Source organism: Cricetulus griseus, assembly GCF_003668045.3.
Source record: "Cricetulus griseus strain 17A/GY chromosome 1 unlocalized genomic scaffold, alternate assembly CriGri-PICRH-1.0 chr1_0, whole genome shotgun sequence".
Classification (NCBI taxonomy): domain Eukaryota; kingdom Metazoa; phylum Chordata; class Mammalia; order Rodentia; family Cricetidae; genus Cricetulus; species Cricetulus griseus.
Genome location: NW_023276806.1, coordinates 256,769,264 through 256,790,371, shown reverse-complemented (window position 1 = coordinate 256,790,371; position 21,108 = coordinate 256,769,264). Strand labels below are relative to the sequence as shown.

General features: G+C 49.1%; 1 protein-coding gene across 1 annotated transcript in view; it reads left to right on the top strand.

Annotated features, from left to right (window-relative positions):
- Guca1anb (GUCA1A neighbor) overlaps positions 1-15,115 on the top strand; it is a 22,377-nt gene extending 7,262 nt beyond the window's left edge. The window contains exon 3 of the mRNA XM_027389119.2: positions 14,774-15,115. Within this exon, the coding sequence (XP_027244920.1) occupies positions 14,774-15,115 (342 nt within the window). The remainder of the gene's footprint in view (positions 1-14,773) is intronic.
- The last annotated feature ends 5,993 nt before the right edge of the window (positions 15,116-21,108 follow it).

The window sequence follows — 21,108 nt, the reverse complement described above, 5'->3', positions numbered from 1 at the left end:
TCTTTCCTCCTACCGTGTGGGTCCTAGGAATGGGACTCAGGTTGGAAGGCTTGGCAGCAAGTACCTTTATCTGCTGAGCCATCTTCACTGAGGAGTCTTACTGAAAATGTGGGCAACCCCTCTCCCGGCTTAGTTGATTTGTCTGTGAAACAGGATGTACATTAATGTTTGAGAGGCTAAGCCGAGAGCCAGTGGCTATCAGAATGACCCTATGGGACCATGAGCAGGCAAGGGAGACTGGATACCCGGTTTGTTTGTTTTGATGGTGCAAGGGAATCCAGCCCAGGCTCTCTTGCATGGTTGCAAGTGCTCTGCCATGCCACCAGGCCACACCTCAGTCTCCACCAGCTAAGTGTTAAGGGTGTCTATCCCAATAGCTCAAGGAGGGGCGGAGGGGCTGCAGGAAGTCACTTAACTGATTAGTCAATCAACTGGTCATCTGGAGAGGATGAGGGCAGGACTTGTGAGCTCACACTGCAAACAGAAAGGGCATAATTGCTAGGCTGTGGGATGACTTAAACAATGGGCTTGAGCATGATTGGCATGTGAAGGTAAATACGCTGAGTCAGCCTTCAGCTGTTGACAAAGAGGAAGGGGCAGGAGCTATGATGAGGTTGTTAAGGAGACTGTGAGTGGAAAGCACACAGCCCAGGGCCTGGCACACACGGGACACCCTTAAATGTTTGTTCATTTCTCCCAGGGTTGGTCCCTTTGCCTATGGGTGCCTCTTGGCTGGGAATAGAGGATGTGGAGGCCTCTGTGACCTGTGAATACTAGGTTTGAGGTTGAGGTCTGGGTGTCAGTGTATTCTATGGGGACTCTCACAGCACACATCTCCCACTGCTTTCTGACAGGGGTTGGTCTACAGAAGATCAATGTGGAGAACCCATTCCCAACTTCTAGTTTCATTTTGTCAACATCTTTGGTCTTTGTAAACAGTTTCCCTCAGCAGAGTTAGGGCCTGATTCGGTGCTGAGTGTGTAGCCTGGTAGGTAGAATGTTTGCTTGGCTTGTACAAGGCCCTGGGTTTAATCCTAGCATCAATAAAACAGGCATGTTGGTGAATGCTTGTATTGTAGCACTTGAGAGGAACTCTAGGTCATCCTTGGCTACATGAGGAGGACAGGGAGGGGCCAGGAGCCTAATTCTCTGTCCTGCCTGGACTTAGTCAACTAATAACACTACCACATGCCTGTTCCTCCAGTAAAACAAACAGCCAAATAGCAGGCACCCCCCCACACACACAATACAGACAAAAAACCCCCAAACTATCCTGTAATTAATCTCTGCTCAGGCATTACTCAGCAACCTGTAACATGGCCAGCTCTGGAATGTGGGGTGGGGTCTGGCCCAGGAAGTTACAGTCTGTCCAGAAACTCCATCCCACCTTTGGAAAGCCTGTGGTCTATCAGAAGGGGGGAGCCTGGTGGAGTCCTCAGCACACCTCCATCCTGCCCCTGGTCTCTGCGGCTAGCTCTCAGCCACCCCCCAATGGCCAGATGAACCTGGAGATAGCCCAGCATCTTATTCTCAGATAGAAGACATCTTTTTTTTTGTTTTGTTTTGTTTTGTTTTTTCGAGACAGGTTTCTCTCTGTATTGTTTTGGAGGCTGTCTTGGAACTTGCTCTGTAGATCAGGCTGGCCTCAAACTCACAGAGATCCGCCTGTCTCTGCCTCCCAAGTGCTGGGATTAAAGATGTGTACCACCAATGCCCAGAGGCAGAGGACATTTTATCTCAGATCAGTTCCTGGAGACCTATGGGGTGGGGGCTTCAATCTATTTCATCTTCCCCCTGGAGAAGTGACAGTGCTCAATGAAAGTCTGGACTGTGAACTCCCTTTTGACAGGCTCAGGAACACTTGCTAAGCTGGTGTTGAGAGGTGTGAACGTCTGGTGTGTGCCCTGACCAGGGAGTTTGTGTTTGGTGCTGGGAAGACATTTGCTTTCCCATTTATCTATTTACACACACACACACACACACACACACACACACACACACACACACACACACACACATTTTTGAGAAGGAATCTCACAATGAAACCTGGCTGGCCTGGAACTTCCATGTAGACCAGGCTCTACGCTTGAACTCCAAGACCCACCTGTCACTGCCTCTCCAATGCCGGCATTAAAGGGGTGTGTTGTCATGTTCGTGGGTGCCATGTGCATGCAGGTGCCCAGAGGCCACAGAAGGGCATTGGATCCCCCTGACGCTGTCATCACAGGTATTGTGATTTGTTCAGATCTGCTCAATGTGGGTTCTGGGAACCTAACTTGGACCCTCTGGAGGAGCAGCAAGCACTCCAAACTGATGAACCAAAGCTCTAGCTCCCTGTGTGGGTGGGGTTTTAACTCCAGGGGAAGACTTTTTGGTACAGACTAGGTTTGAATCCTGGATCTGCTATGTCTCAGGGCTGTGACCTGGCCACGTAGTCACCTCTCCTAGCCTTCTTTGGTTCCTGTAGAAAGCAAGGTGTAAGTATTGGGAGTGTCACAGACCCGAGGAGAAGGCAGGCTAAGGTGCCAGCAGGTACCCAGCCGGGGTGCCCCTGCCCTGTCCCTTGAACTGACCTTGGACAAAAAATGACAGGAAAGAGTCTGCAAGAGAACAGTGTAGATTCAACAAGAACCAAAGAAGGAAAATTCCAGCAAGGCCAGCAAGCAGGCTGGAGCCAGCACTTACAAGGTTACCTTGAAGGCCGGGGAGATAGACCTACAATCTGAAAGAGTGTGTGTGCATGTGTGCACTTCAAAAACTAGAGCCGTGCCTAGTAGTGCAGGCCTGTAATTGCAGATACTCAAGAGATTGAGGCAGAAGGATCAAAATCAAAGGTCGCTCAAGCTACAGAATGAGATCAAGGTCACCCTGGGCAACTTGGTAATGAGTCTTTCTGTGTCCTTCCAGCCAGCTCACAAATAAGGACACAGAGACTTATTATTAGTTATGAAAACCTGGCCTTAGCTTAGGCTTGTCCCACTAGCTCTTTTTTTTGGTTTTTCGAGACAGGGTTTATCTGTGGCTTTGGAGCCTATCCTGGCACTCACTCTGGAGACCAGGCTGGCCTCGAACTCACAGAGATCCGCCTGCCTCTGCCTCCCTAGTGCTGGGATTAAAGGCGTGCGCCACCAATGCCCGGCTCTACTAGCTCTTATAACTTAAATTAACCCTTGTATTTTAATCTACGTTTTGTCCCGTGGCTCGTCACCTCATCTTTCTATACTGATCATGCTGTTTCCTCAGCATCTGGCACCTTCCTACCAGAGCGCTCTCTGCACGGAAGTCTGGACTATGCATGCCTGCCTCGATAATGGCCCTCAGCTTTTCATCACAGCAAAACATTTTCCCATAGTGTATAAATATCCCACAACACAACTTAGCAAGACCCTATCTCAAAACAGAAAGTTAGGCTGGGAGTGGTGGCGCACGCCTGCAATCGCAGCACTTGGGAGGCAGAGGAAGGGAGATCCAGGGATTCAAGGTCATCCTTCGTAGTAAGGGGAGTTCAAAGCTACCCTCAGCTACCATGAGACTCTCAAAAAAATTTTTTTTAAAGAGTGTGGCTGTAGCTCAGCAGTTGAACGTGTTGAGGCCCAAGCTTTGATTGTTGATAAAGTCTGTAGTCCTAGTTACTCTGGAACCGAGGCAGAAGGATTACTTGAGTACAGGCACTCCAGGCCAGCCTTGGCAACATACCAAGATCCTGCCTCAGAAATAAAGAGGGGACTGCAAGATGGCTCAGCTGGCAAAGACACTTGCAGCCAAGCCTGATGACTTGAATTGGTCCCTGGTACCAACATGGTGGAAGGAGAGAAGTAAATTCCCACAAGCTGTTCTCTGACCTGCCCTCCACATGTGTGCTGTGGCATATGTATCCTCTCTCTCTCTCTCTCTCTCTCTCTCTCTCTCTCTCTCTCTCACACACACACACACACACACACACAAATAAATGTGAATAATAAACAATTGAGGGGCTGGGCATTGGTGGCGCACGCCTTTAATCCCAGCACTCGGGAGGCAGAGGCAGGCGGATCTCTGTGAGTTCGAGACCAGCCTGGTCTACAAGAGCTAGTTCCAGGACAGCCTCCAAAGCCACAGAGAAACCCTGTCTCAAAAAAACAAAACAAAACAAAACAAAACAAAACAAAAAAAAAAAACAATTGAGGGGCTGGGTGGTAGTGGCATACATCTTTAATCCCAGCACTCAGGAGGCCAGCCTGGTCTACAGAGTAAGTTCCAGGACAGCCAGGACTATTTTATAGAGAAAACATGTCTCGAAAAACTAATGCCCCCCCCCAACCCCACAACAATTGAGGGTAGTTTGGAAGGAGCTTGTACAGTGTTACTGCAATGCTGCTTGTGGTGTGGAGAGCAGGCACATGGGTCCATCCCTGGAAGCAGAGGGAACATGTAGACGCTGTCCACGCAGGACTCAGAAGAGGTCAGAAGTGAGCAGCTAGATGCTCGCCCAACAACTGGATCAGAGCTTCTGAGCAGCATGGAGGGATGAAATCTTCAAAAGAAATCAGAGCTCTAAAGTAAACAACAGAATGAAATCTAAAACACACAATGGCATTTATGTGAATGAAAACTACCAAACACACCAAACTGCACACCAAACAACAGTTTTGCAAGAACACATGAGTGAGAAGATATTCATTAATGGTTGCCTCCAGCAGACTGGCAGGGTCAGAGATGCTGTTGAAGAAGGGAGATAAAGATGAAAAATTAATACAGCGTGGACCTGGAGTGATCATACGCTGCAAAGCCAAGAGTATAAACAGCTCAGCCCTCTGTACTTAAGGCATATCAAAGGAAAAACAACAGACAGCCAGAGAGATTAAGTTCCAGAGCAGGCAAGGAAGGGTAGAGAAGATGCCCAGAACCAGGTCTATTAGAGTAGGGCAGTACTCAGGACACTTTCAGCCACCTACACCTGACAGCAGGGAGGCAAGGGGTGGGGTGGATGGTGGCTCTTCCTGTGCTCAGCCCAGAGTCCCGCTGAACACCCACTGAGCACTGTGGAGGCTGGACCACAGCCCTTACCTTCTGGGAACTTCTAGGATGAATAAAATGAGGTCATAAGTCAGAAGCAGGGTTTCCGGGAGGCGGAATGGATTCAGCATTGTATACAGTTTAGAAATAGTGACAAGGTAACTCACAGCACTGCCAAACAGCCAGCCAAGTTTTAAGCTCATTGTCCCTCCCAGGAGCCATCAAGAGCAAGTGTTTTATCACCTCCACTTACTGGATTAGGAGTTGGCACAGAGATGTGAAGTCATCTGTGCAAGTCGCAAAGCTGAGAAATGTCAAGAGTTGGGATTCAATCCCAGGGAGTGTGAACCCAGAGGCCATCATTCATTCATTCATTCATTCATTCATTCATTCATGTGTTTATTTATTTATTTATTTATTTATTTATTTAGAGTCAGGGTCATAGTATATAGGAAGCACTGATGGTCATGGGCCGGGCTGGCTTCAAACTCAGAAATCACCTGCCTCTGCCTCCTGAGTTCTGTGATTAAAAGCCTGTGCCACTATGCCCAGCCTTATGGAGCTGATGCTAGGGGTGGAGCTTCAGACCTTGAGTGTGCTAGGCAGGTGCTCTACCACTAAGCCCTTCACAAAATTTGCAAATGAAATAAAGTCAAGGCTTGCCTGGCTAGGATTTCCTAAGGGGAATTTCCCTAACTATTACCTCCCTAACATTTCCACAGCAAAGTGGCATAGTCTGGGCTAAGGAGACAACTGGCAGAGCCTAGTCTGGTAGTCATTAGGGGTCCCCACCTAAGAGCCTTGACATGTGATGGGATGCCTCACGGTGGTAGTTTGAATGTAACTGGCCCCATAATCTCATAGGAAGTGGCTTTGTTGGAGGAAGTGTGTCACTGTGGGGTGGGCTTTGAGGACTCTGTTGCTCAAGCTTCACTCAGTATGATAGACAGTCAACTTCCTGTTGCCTGAAAGATCAGCTACCTCTCCAGCTCCATGTCTTCCTGCAAGCTGCCGTGCTCCCCGCCATGATGATAATGGACTGAACCTCTGCAAACTAAGTGAGCCACCCCAATTAAATGTTTCCTTTATAAGGGTTGCTGTGGTCATGGTGTCTCTTCACAGCAATAGAAACCCTAAGACACCCACCCCTCAAATGTAAAGGAATCCAGGGCTCAGAGTTATCAGGACCTGTCTCCAATCACCTAGGACTCTGGGTTAACAGCCTTCACCCACTTGGTATTATAAGTATCGTCCCTCCATCTTTACCAAGCCTCCTCCTGACTCGTAGCCTTTTGTGAAAGCTTCTTCAGGCCCAGGACTAAAGCCAGGCCTACTCTCCTGGGCCAGAGAGCCTGGCCACCCTGCCAAAAAGCCACTCCTCCCGTCTTCCTTCTTTCTCACCAAGATCTCAGTGTTTTGATTGCTGAGGCCTTGTCTTCCAGTGCTCAGTCCTTCCCAGTCTCCTTGGAAATTAGGGGCTATTATCATCAGGGTACAAGATCTAGGCACTGCCTACAAACCATCAACACCCCCACTTCCAGTTTGCCTGTGGGCCCCAGAGTCCATTCTGTCATTAATAGTCAGCAGTGGCTGTGCCAGGAGGAAAGCAAACAAGGCCCCGACTAGCCTAAGTCAGGCAGTGCTCAGTAAGATGTCACCATCTGGGCTGTCTTCCTCCTCTTGGAGCTGAATGATCCTAAAGAGAAGTCAGGTCATTCCTGCATGTGAGGTTTCTGACAAACTTCAGGAGGTGCCAGTCAAGTGTGGTCCTTGGGAGGCAGGGCCCTAATAGGTAGGAACTTTTCAAAAAAAGTTTATTTAGGCATTTTCATCTTTTTTTTTTTTAATGTATGTGGGTGTTCGGCCTGCATGTATTTCTGTGTATCATGTGTGTGCTTAGTGTATAGGGAGTGTCACGTTACCTGGGTCAGGAGTTACAACAGCTGCCATGTGGTGCTGAGAATGAAATCCTTGTCTTTGGGAAGAGCAGCCAGTGCTCTTAACTGCTGAGCCATCCCTCAGGCCCCTGGCCTTGGTTTTGAAGATGAGATCAGAGCAGACCATTCCACCACCCACCTGCTAGTTCAGTTAGCTGCCCACACAGTGATTGCTGGTGTCTGTGCAGTGATTATTTTGTGCTGGTCATCATCATATCAGCTCTGTCCCAGTCTAATAGGAGGAGACTCTTGGTCCACCCATCTTACAATCGAGAGGAGAAAGGAGCAGTGTGCCCTAAGTCACACACATAAAAGGGAGGGCTCAGATTTAGGTTCAAGCAGCCTAACTCCTGGGCCTACAATCTATTCTCTGCACTACAACTATCCCTCTTCTCATTAACTTCCTAGCCAGCAAGCTGTCTGCCTACCCTCCCAACCCTCCATCCATCCAGCCGTCTCTCAGTCTACTCAGTTCTTAGTCAGCTGTCTGTCTGTCTGTCTGTTTACCCATCTATCTATATGCCCATTCACCCACTTCAAGCCATTTGTCCTGCTTGTCCAGCCATCCATCTGTCCATCCACTTACACACCTGCCCACCTACTTTCTGACCAACAAGTCAACTGTCTGTCCATCTATCCATTTGTTTATCTACCCACCAACTCACTTCCTACTCAGCAAGCCAAGTGCCTGTCTGTCTGTCTGTCTGTATGCATGCATGCATGCATGCATCCATCCATCCATCCACTTCCTAGTCAGCAAGTCAGCTGTCATCTAACAGACTATTCTATCCCTTTGCGTCCTGACTCTGATTCCTAGCCGTGTAGGAGGAGGAGAATCTGTGGAGTTTCTGAGGCCAGAGCAGGACGTACTTAAGGAGGTGGCCCTAGAACAGAGCGTAAAGGACGCAGGGAAGAAAAGGGCGCAGAGATGGCTCAAATCAGAAGGGCTGGTCCTTTCCCCAGCCACCCAGCGACACTTCGTCCCCCCTCCCAATGGCTTTCCTGCTGACACATCTCTTGTCTTCCACCTCTGTAATTTAGAAGGTGTGTGGATGGTGAGATGAGAGAGACAAGCTCTCAGAAGGCAGGGGGATCAAGGGTTTAAGGGACAAATTCTGCTGTGTAGCAGGTTTGAAGGCAGCCTGGGCTAGATGGGAGCCTGTCACTGAACAGCCGCATTCGGGGCTGGAGAGGTGCTCAGTGGTCAAGAGCACCTGCTGACAGGGCTCAGTTCCCAACACCCACGTGGTGGCTTGTAACCATTCTAACTCCAGTTCTGGGAGATGCTGCCCTCTTCTGGCCTCCTACATATATGCAGGCAAAATACTCACATAAAATAAAAAATTAGTCTTCGAAAAACTAGCCAAAAGAATGAGACAGAGGGTCTATTTCCTCTCCACCAGTGACTTCTTATGACACACTGGGACCTGATAGACAGCAGGACTATCTTACCCCACTGTCCCCTCTGTGAGGGTTCTAAGGGTACATGGGAAGTGGGGAGAGTGTCAAAGCTACAAAGCTACAGCACACATTTGTAAGTCAGAGACAATTTGCACAAGTTGCTTCTGCTCCAGGCCCTGCACCTATGTCTCCTTGGGAAGATAGAGGAGTTTATGCTGTAAGGAGGCATCACAATACCCCAAGCTCCACACAAGGGCCCTTTACCTTGGCACCTTCAGTGCCCTCCTAAGAGTCCCTGGGTGCCTCTGGAGCCCCGACCACCAGAAGTCCTATTTCACCATCAAGGAAGGCCCTGGTTGAGGATGCTCAAAGTGAGATGCTGTCAGGGGCTGGGGCTGGGCGGTCCAAGGTCACATGCAATTGAGGTGGAGTGAAAGGAGATAAAGGTCCCATCCAGGCCCACTGCCTAGCCACTGCCTAGCTGGTTCCCCTCCTGGGGGCTCTGTGGTCTTTTGTAGGGGACAGAGGAGAATGCTACCATCTAATTCCTCTGATTCCTTTACACTTGACTTCTGCAGTGTGTCTTCCAGACTTTTCAGTTAGCATCTCCTAGACAAATCTTTTAAGTTAGTGCTTAAATATAGGTACATTTTGTGTGTGTGTGTGTGTGTGTGTGTGTGTGTGTGTGTGTGTGTGTGTGTGTGTGTGTGTCTGCCTCTCTGTGTTTCTGAGTGTGGTGTATCTGTGCCTCTGTGTGTGTGTGTGTGTGTGTGTGTGTGAGTATGGTGTGTCTGTGCCTCTCTATGTATGTGTCTATGCCTCTGTGTGTGCTTGTGTGTGCATGCCACAGCACACATTTGTAAGTCAGAGACAATTTGCACAAGTTGCTTCTCTCCTTCTACCATGTGGGTACTGGAGATCAAACTCAGGTTGTCGGGCTCAGCCACAAGCACCTTTATCTACTGAGCCATCTCACTGACCCCTAGGGTTTCTTCTTACTTTACAAGTGAGGAAAACAAGTACAGAGTATTATAATATTCTCAGAGATTGTACTCAGTCAGTGGAAGAGTGCTACCATTGTACAGGTAGCTAGCTCCAGACCCTGGGCTACCCAGCCTTGTTAGGAAGCCTGGCCTTCCCACCTGCTGTCTTTGGAGCCTTTCTGTCCCAGGGGTGGGGCAATATACTCTGGGGAGGCAGCTACACTATGTAAGGCCAATCTAATCAGCGTGCTCCCTGCATTTCTACAGTAGCACTGCCTGTCTCATTCCGTGACAAGCTGGTGAGGTTGATGGCCATATTATTCCATCAGTGCTCTGAGATTTTACAGAAGCTCAGAGGTTGCCTGACCTGTTAAGGGCTGACACAGGCTGGAGGAGCTCAACCTTCAAACAGCAAAGCCCTGACACATTCTACAGCACCAGTTGCCCTGGGGAGACTCCCAGCTGCCTCACCCCATGCCATTTGCATTTCATCAAGGGTCAAGGCTGGCTACCAGAATGTGAGATGCTGATGGCTGATTCTAGGCCTGGGCTGGATCTGAGGGTGTATTCCAGTGGTTAGAGAGTTCGCCTAGAAAAACCAAGACCCTGGATTCAGTCATCAGTAATGCAGATTTTAAAAATGTTTTTTGACTAGTGTGGAATTGGCTTTCTAAGTTGTGATACCCAGGCTTGGGCCAGAGCAGGCCATGTACCAATGGGCCTGAGGACTTGCAAAGGCCGAGTGCCTTCCCAGAAGACCTACCCTGATACCATGTGAGGGCTTACCCTACTCAGAAAGGTGGCGGGGGTGGTGGTGGGGGGGCGGCAATATGTGCACATGTGTGCACGCATATGCATGACCACGTGTACACAGAAGCTAGAAGAACATGTATGGCATCCTCTATCACACTCCACCTTAATCCCTTGAGACAGGGTCTCTCACTGACCCTGGAGCCAGGTTGAAAGTGGTCAAGTAGATCCTAACTCTCCCTCCACAGTGCTGGGGCTGCCCTGGCTTTCCCCTGGGATGTGAACTCGGGTACCTATATTTGCACAAGTGCTCTTATCCACTGGAGCATCTCTAAGCCCCAGAGGACCTTCTCAATCCACTCCCCCATTTGAAATCTTGAGAGAAGGGACAAACACATGCTGTCAAGTATCCCAACAGCCTCTGGGGCTTCTTGGGGCCATGAAGGGAGGGAGGTTCTGTGCTCCTGGAGGGTTCCAAGGCTCCAGCTTGGAAATGGGAGTGGGAAAGGGAAGGGAGGGGCCATGATCCTTCCCTTCTTGCCCTTCAAAGTCACTGAACTCTGTAGAATGGGAGGCATAAGTGACACCTTTGAAGTGTCACCCTCAAGGCTCTGAACCAGGCCTCCTCAGCCTTGGCATTGCTGATCCTGGCAGTAGAAATTCTTGGTCGGGTATGAGGCTGCCCCCAGCACTGAGGGGTCTTTCTCTCCCTAACCACACCCACTCCCAAGGTAAGTAGGGCATGACAGGGAAGAGTTACTTAAATGAAACCAGATGCTAGCCTAGAAAATATGTAGCCAGGCCACAGCCTCCATCCAGTGATGGCCATGCTGGGGCCTGGGCAGGGGATGGATGTTCTCAAGCCACTGAGTCAGTCACTCAGAGCCTGCCTGGCTAAGGCCCTGGGAGGGGCAGGGCACGGTTAGGCCATGATCTCTCTTCCTCTTTCCTCCTCCTCCTGCCTTCCCTTTGTGTTCTTGCTCTTTCTCTCTCTCTCTCTCTCTCTCTCTCTCTCTCTCTCTCTCTCTCGACTTCCTTTTGTTATTTTACTTATGTGTATATGTGTATGTCACATGTAAGCAGGTGCTCACAGAGTCCAGAAGAGAGTTTTGGTTCCCCTGAAGTTGGAGTGATAGGCAGTTGTGAGTCACCCGACATGATTGCTGGGAGCCAAACTTGGGTCCTTTGGAAGAACATCAATCATTCCTAACTGATGAGCCATCTCTCTAGCAACCCCCCCTTTTCTTTTTTCCTTTTCCTCCTTCCTCTCTTTTTCTCACCACTTTTCCTGAACAGTCTTTCTACCCCAGTTTCTGTGAGGGCCAATCTCTGGATGTGGCAAGGCTCTTACATGTGGCAGCAACAGCAGTATCTAGGACTCCTACAGGTTGGGGCCCAGAGCAGGTAGGTCCAGAGCAGGTAGGCCCAGAGCAGGTAGGTTCAGAGCAGGTGGGTCCAGAGCAGGTGGGCCCAGAGAAGGTAGGTCCAGAGAAGGTGGGCCCAGGGCATGTAGGCCTGGAGCAGGTGTGTCAGAACAGGTGGGCCCGGAGCAGGTGGGCCTGGAGCAGGTGGTTCCAGAGAAGGTGGGTCCAGGCCCTGGGCTGAGGCAGAGTGTGAAGACTGTGTTGGTATTTTGGCTGTTGTGTAAGTCAGTTGTGAGACTTCTGAAAAGTGCTGTGTGCTTTTTCACAAACTGTGTGAGCTTCAACTGATGATAGCTTAGATATCCATGAGCCTCTGTTTCAGCCTCAGAAAAATTGAGTTAACATCTCACTTGTCTTTTAGGAGCTTTGGCAGAGGTGAGTGACATTAGAGTGACAAGTGCCTGGTACTTGGTTGGTGTCTAAGTTACTTTTCTATTGCTGTGAAGACACACCATGACCAAGGAAACTTGGAGAAGAAAGAGTTTATTGGACTTACGCTTTCAGACTGTTATAGTCCATAATAGTCAGGGTGGTAAGCATGGCAACAGGCAGGCAGGCATGACACTGGAGCGGTAGCTGATAGCTTTCATGTTCAGACAACAACCATGAGGCAGAGAGAGAGCCAACTGGAATGGGGTGGTCTTTTGAAACATCAAAGCCCACCCCCAGTGACATACCTCCTCCAACAAGGCCACACCTTCTGATCCTTCCTAAACATTTCCACCGACTGGGGACCAAGTGTTCAAACATATGAGCCTGTGGGTTCATTCTTATTCCAACCACTACAGTAGATCCTGTCAGCAAAACACATTATCCTTCCTGAGGTGGGATCTGCACCATTCTGAAGCACTTGCCACTGTCATCCTGGTCTCTAGTCCAGGGCCAGAAGGTGAAGATGCTAAGCTCCAGGTGCTTCCAGAAGTCTCTGGGTGATGACTTCTCTTGGTTTTGCTTTTTGAGGAAGAGTCTATACCCTGGGGATCTGGACTCACTGTTTAGTAGAGGAGAGGATGGCTTGAAATCCTCATCTTCCTGTCCCCATCTCCCAAGTGCTAAGATTACCAGCATGCCACTCCCCCCCCCACACCCCGTGCCAGGTTTACAACTTCTTTTTAATGTTGAATATTTATTTTTATTGTGTGTAGTGTGTGTGTGTGTGCATGTGTGGACTTGAATGTGCGGGAGTCAATGGAGGCCAGAAGACCGTGTCATAGGATCCTCAGGAGCTGGAGTTACAGGTGGTTGTGAGCTGTCAGGAATAAAACTTGGGTCTTCTAGAAGAGCAGCAAGTGCTCTTAACCACTGAGCCATCTCTCCAGGCCCAGTTTACAACTTTTTAAAATTATGTGTACTACTTAGTACCTCCTAGAAAAGGACAGCATCTTGGGAATGTGAGCAGATTCAGGCCTGGCTGCTCACAGTGGGCTGGCCAGTCCTCAGCCATAGTCGTGATGAGGTACTTTTCAGTTCTGCCAATATTAAGACCAAAGACTATTTCCTTAGGCTATTTGTGCCTCTGATCCGATTGCAAGCGTGCAGTTCCCAATATATCCCACAACACATGGGATAGAGGGGGCCCACAGATCCTCTCTCTGGTCAAACTCAAGAACATGAAAGAAAATATCCTTCCTCTAATGACTATGGAAGACAAGGTTATGTGGGGTAATAGGATCTGCCCAAGATTCAGTGTGGTGCTCAGAGAACATAGGATGGGTGGGGGCTGTGACAGGCTTGGGACAACATTCCCAGGAGAAAATGCAGGCAATCGAGAGCTGCCTGCCTGGGGAGGGTAGGAAGAATTTAAAAAATGAGAAAGGGGCCTTGTACAGTCATATGTTACCTGGGAAAAATAGTTTGTAAATCAGATGCAAAGAGCTCTATCCTGACTTGTGCATGGACATCTGCAGGAGGTCTCCACCTTCCCAACTCTATTATCAGGGTTTCTTTTCTGAGCCCCGAGGCTGGGCAGAGAGAAAATGGTTGGTAGTCGGGGTCCAGAGACAGAATCCAAGTACCCTGATGCACTCTGGTGGATGGCCACCTGCAGGCAGCCCAGGCTTTGGATTGTACTGTCACGACTCAAAGTCCCTAAGAAAATAGGAACTTGTGAGGCTGAGATAGGGTAGAGATAGGGCTACCCATTGAGTTTGAGGCCAGCTTGGGCTACATGAGAACTCAACTCAAAAAGCAAAAACCAAACCAAACCCATAAACAAATACATAAGTAAATAAAATGGACACCTGGTCCCTGGGAGATGCCGCAGGGTTTCAGGGAGCAAGGCAGTTCCATCATAGGAGAGTCAAGAAGAGTGTAGCAGGGCTAAATAAATGTCAGCACAGTATGATCCGCCTGGCAACCAGGGATTTCTAGAAGTGGTCGGATCCCGATCAATCAAGAGCAGAGGTTAAGGGGAGGTGGGCATAGGTAGAAAGAACAAACCCTTGGTAACAATGAGAGGTTCTAAAACAGAACTGGGCCAGCAGCTTGGAAGGTGGACTGCCCTATACTGAATTTAGTTGAGGTGAACCTACATTTACCCAGCACAGTAAATGCTTTGTTCTGGAGCAAAGAAACAGGATTTTTGAGGCTTCTATCTTACGGGAAGCAAGACAGCTTGTGCTGGCCTGCACTGATGGGACTCTCTAATGACTTGGAGGGACAGAAAGTATAAGGTGTGATCTGGGTGACAGGTGCCCTCATGTGGCGAAACACAGGGTGGGTGGAAGGATGGGAAGCATCTTGGAATTGGCATCACATCTCTAGCATCTTGCATTCTAGGCTGGAAGCTTTGGGATTTATTTTCCAGGTGGTAGACACAAAAGGTGCTTTTAGGAGAACAGCTGGGTAATTATGTAGCTATTAATACAGAAGGCAAATTCTGGAGTGAATGGAAAAGGCAAAAAAGGTTGAAGGAGAAAAGACATCAAAGGAGGTGACCCTTCAGGAGAAAGAGGGTGAAGGCCTGATAGAGTGTCAGGAGAGGGGAGCACTGTTCCAGAGGCATGGAGAGGAGTGATGATTGGCTGGAGGAGGAAGAGGCCTTCTGAACTGGCAGATGCCTGATAATTAAGCAGAAGTCTGCAGGGGCAGGGCCAGGTGAGGGGGACTGGCAGCTTTCTCCTGCTCTAGAAGTTCTGGCATCTTGCCCAACAGAACTATGTTCCAGGGTGACTGCGGGGACTCTGCAAGGGCCCATTCTCCTTCCTGCCCTGGCTTTAGCAAATCAAAGCCGGTTCCCTGTCTTTCAGGCCTGCCAACTTTCTCCTTCATTTTCCCTTCTTAGGACTCACAAAAATCCTCAATCCCTAGCCATGGGCCAAAGATGCCATCAGGCACAAAGTTGAAGGCGCCACAGACACCACCGTTGTCACAGACATGGAAACGAGACCGAGGGCAATCTCTGGTGTCAGCCTTTGTACCAGTAGTGGTGGATTCTCGGGGGCAGAACCAGGATAATATCAGGTTCAGCTTCTACACCTCCCAGTATTCCAACTCTCTGAACCCCTTCTACACCTTGCAGAAGCCCACCTGTGGCTACCTGTACCGCAGGGAGACCGACCACACCCGCAAACGTTTTGACGTTCCTCCAGCAAACTTGGTCATGTGGCGCACCTTAGGTCCTTGACATCTGGAAGTCTCCACCCTGCAAAGGGAAAGGCCATTCATTCCTGGAGGAGCCGTGACAGCAGAGGGGGGCTTCTTCTCAATAGCAATAAAGTTTGTTCCTCCTTTTCCTGGCCTCTAAGTGGATAGGGTTGTTACATGGTGAGTGTATTGGGGGGGGGGCGGCTGAAGAGCTGGAAGGTTTTACTCTCAGCCCCCCACCCCTAAGAATATGCTTCTCCCAGGTCCAAGTGTCAGTAGTGCTTACCAACATTCCCATGGGCCACACTTGCAATGCCTCCAAAACTAAAAAGACCCACCTGCTGGCTATATGGATCCTGCTCTCTTACGAGGTCATCGTTCCCCCTGTCACAACCATGGGAGAATGGAGACAAATACAGGAGACGAACCACTCTCTAGTAAACCATTCTTGTAAAGATGACCCTGTTTTTTTTTTTTTTTTTTTTTTTTGACAGGATTTCACTCAGTCCATTCTGGTCTCAAACTTCCTATGTACCTAGAATGACCTTGAATTTGTGATCCTCCTGCCTCACCTCCCAAGGAATGGGATCACAGATAACACCACCACTCCTGGTTTACTCAGGTTCATGCCTGCTAGACAAGGACTACAAAGTAAGCTACATTCCTAATTGTTTCTGGATTTTTGCTTGTTTGTTTTTCAAGACAGGGTTTCTCTGTGTAGCCCTGGCTGTTCTGGAACTCACTCTGTAAGCCAGTCTGGCCTCAAACTCACAGAGATCCCCCCCCACCTCTGCCTCCCGAGTGCTGGGATTAAAGGCGAGCACCACCACTGCCAGGCTCATTGTTTCTGGCTTTTTGAGACAAGAGTTTTGCTGTGTAGAGCAGGCTGGCCTTAACCTCACTCTGTAGTTTAGGCTAACCTTGAACCCACAATCTTCCTGCCCCTGTCGCCTGAGGACTGGAATTACAAGAATGTACCACCATCCTGGACTTCTAACTCAAGGCTTTTTCTGGGAGTTGAAGCCTCCATTCCTATTCTATATGGTCCAGAACAGCTAAGTATTGGATTTGCTAGTTTTTGTTGTTGTTGTTGTTGGGTTTTGTTTTGTTTTGAGACAGGGTTTCTCTGTGTAACTTTGGCTGTTCTGGATCTCACTCTGTAGGCTAGGCTGGTCTCAAACTCACAGAGATCCACCTGCCTCTGCCTCCCAAGTGCTGGGATTAAAGGAGTGTGCCACCACCACCCAGCTAAGGCTTGCAAGTCTTCTGGGTCAATGGTCAGGGAGAGGTGGGTGAAGGCAGAGACCACTGAGCCTGAAACACTGGCCTGAGAAATGTGCATGCTGGCCTTCCACACCTTACTGCGTTGGTCACTTTCCACTTCTGTGAATTTAGTGACTATGGAATCAGCCATAGAGGATGCCTGGTGGTGTACACCTTTAATCCCAGCACTCAGGAGGTAGAGGCAGAGGTAGAGTAATTTCTATGAGTTCAAGGGCAGACTGGTCCAGATACCAACTTCCGGGTCAACCAGGGCTACATGTTAAGAACCTATCTCAAAAAAGAAAGAAAAAAGACAACAACAACAACAACAACAACCACACACACACACACACACACACACACACACACACACACACACACACACACACACAGAGAGCATCTGGGCAGCTCATTTCTTTTGTACAAGCTTTCAGCCAATCTTATGACTCTCACACCCTCCATCCCAGTCCACTCCTAGACTTCTGTGGCAGGGTTAGGTTTGTGTTTGTACGCACCTGGGCTAGTCCAGCAGTCTTTTCCTCATTGAGGAAATGGAGGTTTCAATGTTCTCCTCTCTAATAAATAAATAACCATTTTCCCAGCTCCCTTTCTAACACCCCCCACTGCCGGAACTTTCTGTCTGCCATATTTGTTTGAGGTGGGGTCCCTTTTTGTAGTCCAGGCTGCGTGGATCTTGCTGTGGCCCATACTGGACTGGAGCTGTCCATCTTCCTGCCTCAGCTTCTCCTGAGTGCTGACTACAAGAACACACCACTATGCTCATCTTGTCTGCTGTCTGCCTTAATCTCTTGGGGCTTGTATTTTTAAAAAAAAATCATTTATTTCAGTTTTGGTGAGGTTTGTAGATGCAGCAGAGATAATTAGAGGTCTTAATCATTTATTCAATAAATCAGTCTTCCCACCACAGTGCAAACTGGGTCTTTTTTTTTTTTTTTTTTTTTTGTAGCTTTGGAGGCTATTCTGTCACTCACTCTGGAGACTAGGCTGGCCTCGAACTCACAGAGATCCGCCTGCCTCTACCTCCTGAGTGCAGGGATTAAAGGCATGCGCCATCAACACCCATCGGGTCTTTCTTTGAGAGGCAGAGATACCAACAGAGCCATCTGTGCCCACTCTGGCTGTTCAACCTGCCCAGAGGGTGCAGGACAGGATTCTCAGCTGGAGCTTGACTCCATGAACCAGGGCCCCTTCGCTCCCTGGAGCCTCATATTGGCAGTGTAGCCACCAGGGGGGCACCTTTTATGGACACTGCCCGCGTGTGGTCCCACCGGGTTGGGGTTGGCTAATTCCAGGATTAACAGTTCTCTCAGGGTTCTGTTGTGTCGCTAAGGGGTCAGAGTACTCTGGAGGAACCCTTCTGTCATCTCCAACCAAACTTTTGCCTTCCTTCCACTGTCCCACACTTGTTGGCCCAGCGAGCAGTAAAGCCATACATACCAGCATGGCGCCTCTTATTCAGCATTTGTCCTTAGCCTCTCCTGCCTCTCTGCAATTGTTCATGTGCCTCACACTTCCCTGACCTGTGATGGTGCGCGCCTGCACTCTTCACACCTCCACCCCTTTCTGCAGCCATGCTTGTATTTGTTCACACTTCAACCCTTTCTTCAATCACACATTTTGCACACTTGTTTTTTGACAGTGTGTTTGAGCTCAAGATCCTCTCACACGTTAACCGGAAGCCTGGTCTGGCAGTGCAGGCCCGAAATCCCAGCTACACATGGGCAGATGCTGGAGAACCACAAGTTGAAGACCTGGGCACTTTAGTCAGGCCTTGTCTCAAAATGAAAAGTAAAAGGATCCTGGGGAAGCCTCTCAGTGGTGCAAAACTGGCCTATCCAGTGTGAGATCCTAGGTTCAGTTCCCAGTTAAACAAATCAAAATGTTACTCTTGAAACATGTTACTTAAGGGATCTAGAGAGATGGTTCAGTGGTCAGGGTACTGATTGCTCTTTAGAGGACCCCATTTGGTTCTCAACACCCACACAGTGGCTAACACCTGTCTGAAACGTCAATTCCAGAGGATTCCGTGCCCTCTTCTGGCCTCTATGGGTACAGAACATACACAGTACACAGACCAGCATGAAGGCAAAACAACACCCTTAAATTGTTGTACCCAAATTCTGAATCCCCAAATCACCAAGAGACCCATTTTGATGCAAAAGCAATGAGTCTTTTATTGCAGTTGTTTAACGAGCTAACCCCATGTTAGCTTGGGCCTTTCATCCATCCACCATGGTGGATGGCTGGGAAAAGACGATGAGAAACCACGGGACAAGGATCTTATAGGGCAGCATAAGGGGAGTGTCTAGGGGTACGCACAGACTCAGGATTGGTGTGCCTCCAGGCTTGGAGGGTTTGCCCTGTGTTGATTGGTCAACTGGTTTTTATGGCCCATAGGCTCTCCCAGGGTGGTTGCTATGCTCTGTGCGTCATCGATGTGCACTTGTCCATAAAGCACACCCAGAGTCGTAAAGCATAGCACCACCAGCTAACTTCTGATTGGTTCCTTGCCACGAGGCAGGCATCTGACCTCCTAGTGACCAAGGCAAGGTCAGGCAAGCACGTGTTACTGTCATGGCTGCCGAAATGGGGAGCTGGTCCCTTCAACATGTCAAAAATAAATAAATAAATAAATAACACTGAGGAACATTGAACGAGAGGACCGAGAACAGGGAAATGGACACAGTTGTGGAGTGGTGATGTCCCCCAGTGTCAGCAGAGGCTCACACATCACACCTGCTGAGAGAAGGGAGGGAGCTGTGCCACAGGAACTCAAGAACTGGACTGAACCCAGCAGAAAGCCCCTTCCTCCACACCGTGACCCAGGAGCAGCAGGAGTGAAGGCAGTGGTACCCAGTCCATTTCTCCTGCCCCTCCAGTTTCCTCCAGCGCATCTCTGGATGGGCCAGCTGTGAGTCAGAGGACAGAGGGTGGCAGTCTACAGGGGTTCATCTTTGGAGACCAGTGTCTGAGGCTCAGGGCTGCATGGACATGATGAAGGGGAGAACCAGCATGTAAACACACACTGCAGGAGGTGCTAGGTGTTGAATGTGACTGAATTTGAATGTCTGCTCTCTGGAAGCTTCCAGGCCCCTAAGGTTAGCCTGGCAGACAACTACTTGCAGTCCCAGAAGGAACTAAGTGTTATGTCTCTGTTATTGTCTAGTAGCAAATGATGCCACAGATCCTAGAGTGTGCCTGGTGGTTTCCACTCCTGGTGTCTTGTCTTTGCACAGTCATCTCCCCAGGGTGTTGGTGAGGGCTGAACTTGCTTCCACAGACTACACAGAATGTGACAGAGGTGATGGTTTGCCACTGACTTGAGAGGCTACATTGTATGACTCCCAGTTAGCAGATTGGAGGAGACTCACCTTACTGACTTGATGGAATAAGAGGCAGACCATGGAAGGATCTGGAACACGAGCTGTGGGCAGCTCATAGAAACCACAACCGAGACCAGCGACTCCCTCAGACAACATTGAGCATAGGCCTAGAGCACCAACTGTGGCAGGAACTCTGCCCAGCTCCAGGGGGTCGGAAGGCACAGCCCACTGACTCCCTGACAGCAGCGTGTGAGACCCTGCGCTGCAGAAACACAGGGTGACGAATGTGTGTGCTTAAGCTGCTGCATTGTGGTAATTCATTCTGCAGTGTAGAAATCTCATACTGAAATGTAAGCAAAATGTCAGTGGTGCTCAGGGGGAGATGAATTCTGCTGAGATCTGGAGATGATCCCTCTATTTCAAGTCTACAGAACTCAACCAAAGCTGGGGGTCCCCTTCCCTGTGTACTTTAAACCCATCCTTTGGGGAGAGAGGATGCAAAGCAGATCTGATTGGTTCTTCTCCAAAAGATGACTGTCCTTGGGTTATAAGAGCAGCACACATTCATTACTATAAAGAACAGATGGTTTCTATATATTTTCAAATATATTTATTTATGGTGTGTGTGCTGTGTATATATGGAGTGTTGTGTGTGTATGTGTGGTATGGTGTGTGTATGGTATATGTATTAGTGGTGTGTGTGTGATGTGTATGTACGGTGTGTTGTGTGTATGTTTATGTGGTATGTGTGTGTGCATGTGGTGTATGAGTGGTGTGGTGTGTGTTTGTGTTGTATGTATGTGGGGTGTATGTGTATGTGTGTGCCACCAATAAGCACACAGAATGACTGAGATGCAGCTGGTCTTTACTTTGCTATGCTTGTCACTTATTCTACACATACAGATGACTACAAGGAAATGACCTAAATGCCCTGTTAGCACAGGAAGTAAGGCCAGACCATAAAACCTCAAGGTCCACCCTGGTGACGCTCTTCTTCCAGCAAGCCTTCATCTCCTAAGGACACACAGCCTTCCTAAACACGTCACCAGCTGGGGACACGTGAGCCTATGGGAGACAGTTCACATTCTAACCACAGTTGTTGGAGACAACTCTTCCTCAAGAGCCTGAGTCCTTCTGGGACCATGAATACAGACAGACACAGAGGGACTGTCCAGCTCGACCTCTCCAAGCCCTACAACCAAAACATGCATCTTCAGCAGTAGGGACCTGCCATCAGATGCTGGGGATGCAACCCACAACAGTGGCAGGCCTTTGTGGTCTGTGGGGCCCCAGAGACCTCTCACAAAAAACTCCTAGGGGGATAGCCTACCCATGGCACTGAGATTTTCACCCATCAACCTTACGGCTCCTGAGTGGTGACATTTTTCACCCATGTTGAGTGCTATCGTTCCAGCTCTTCAATTGC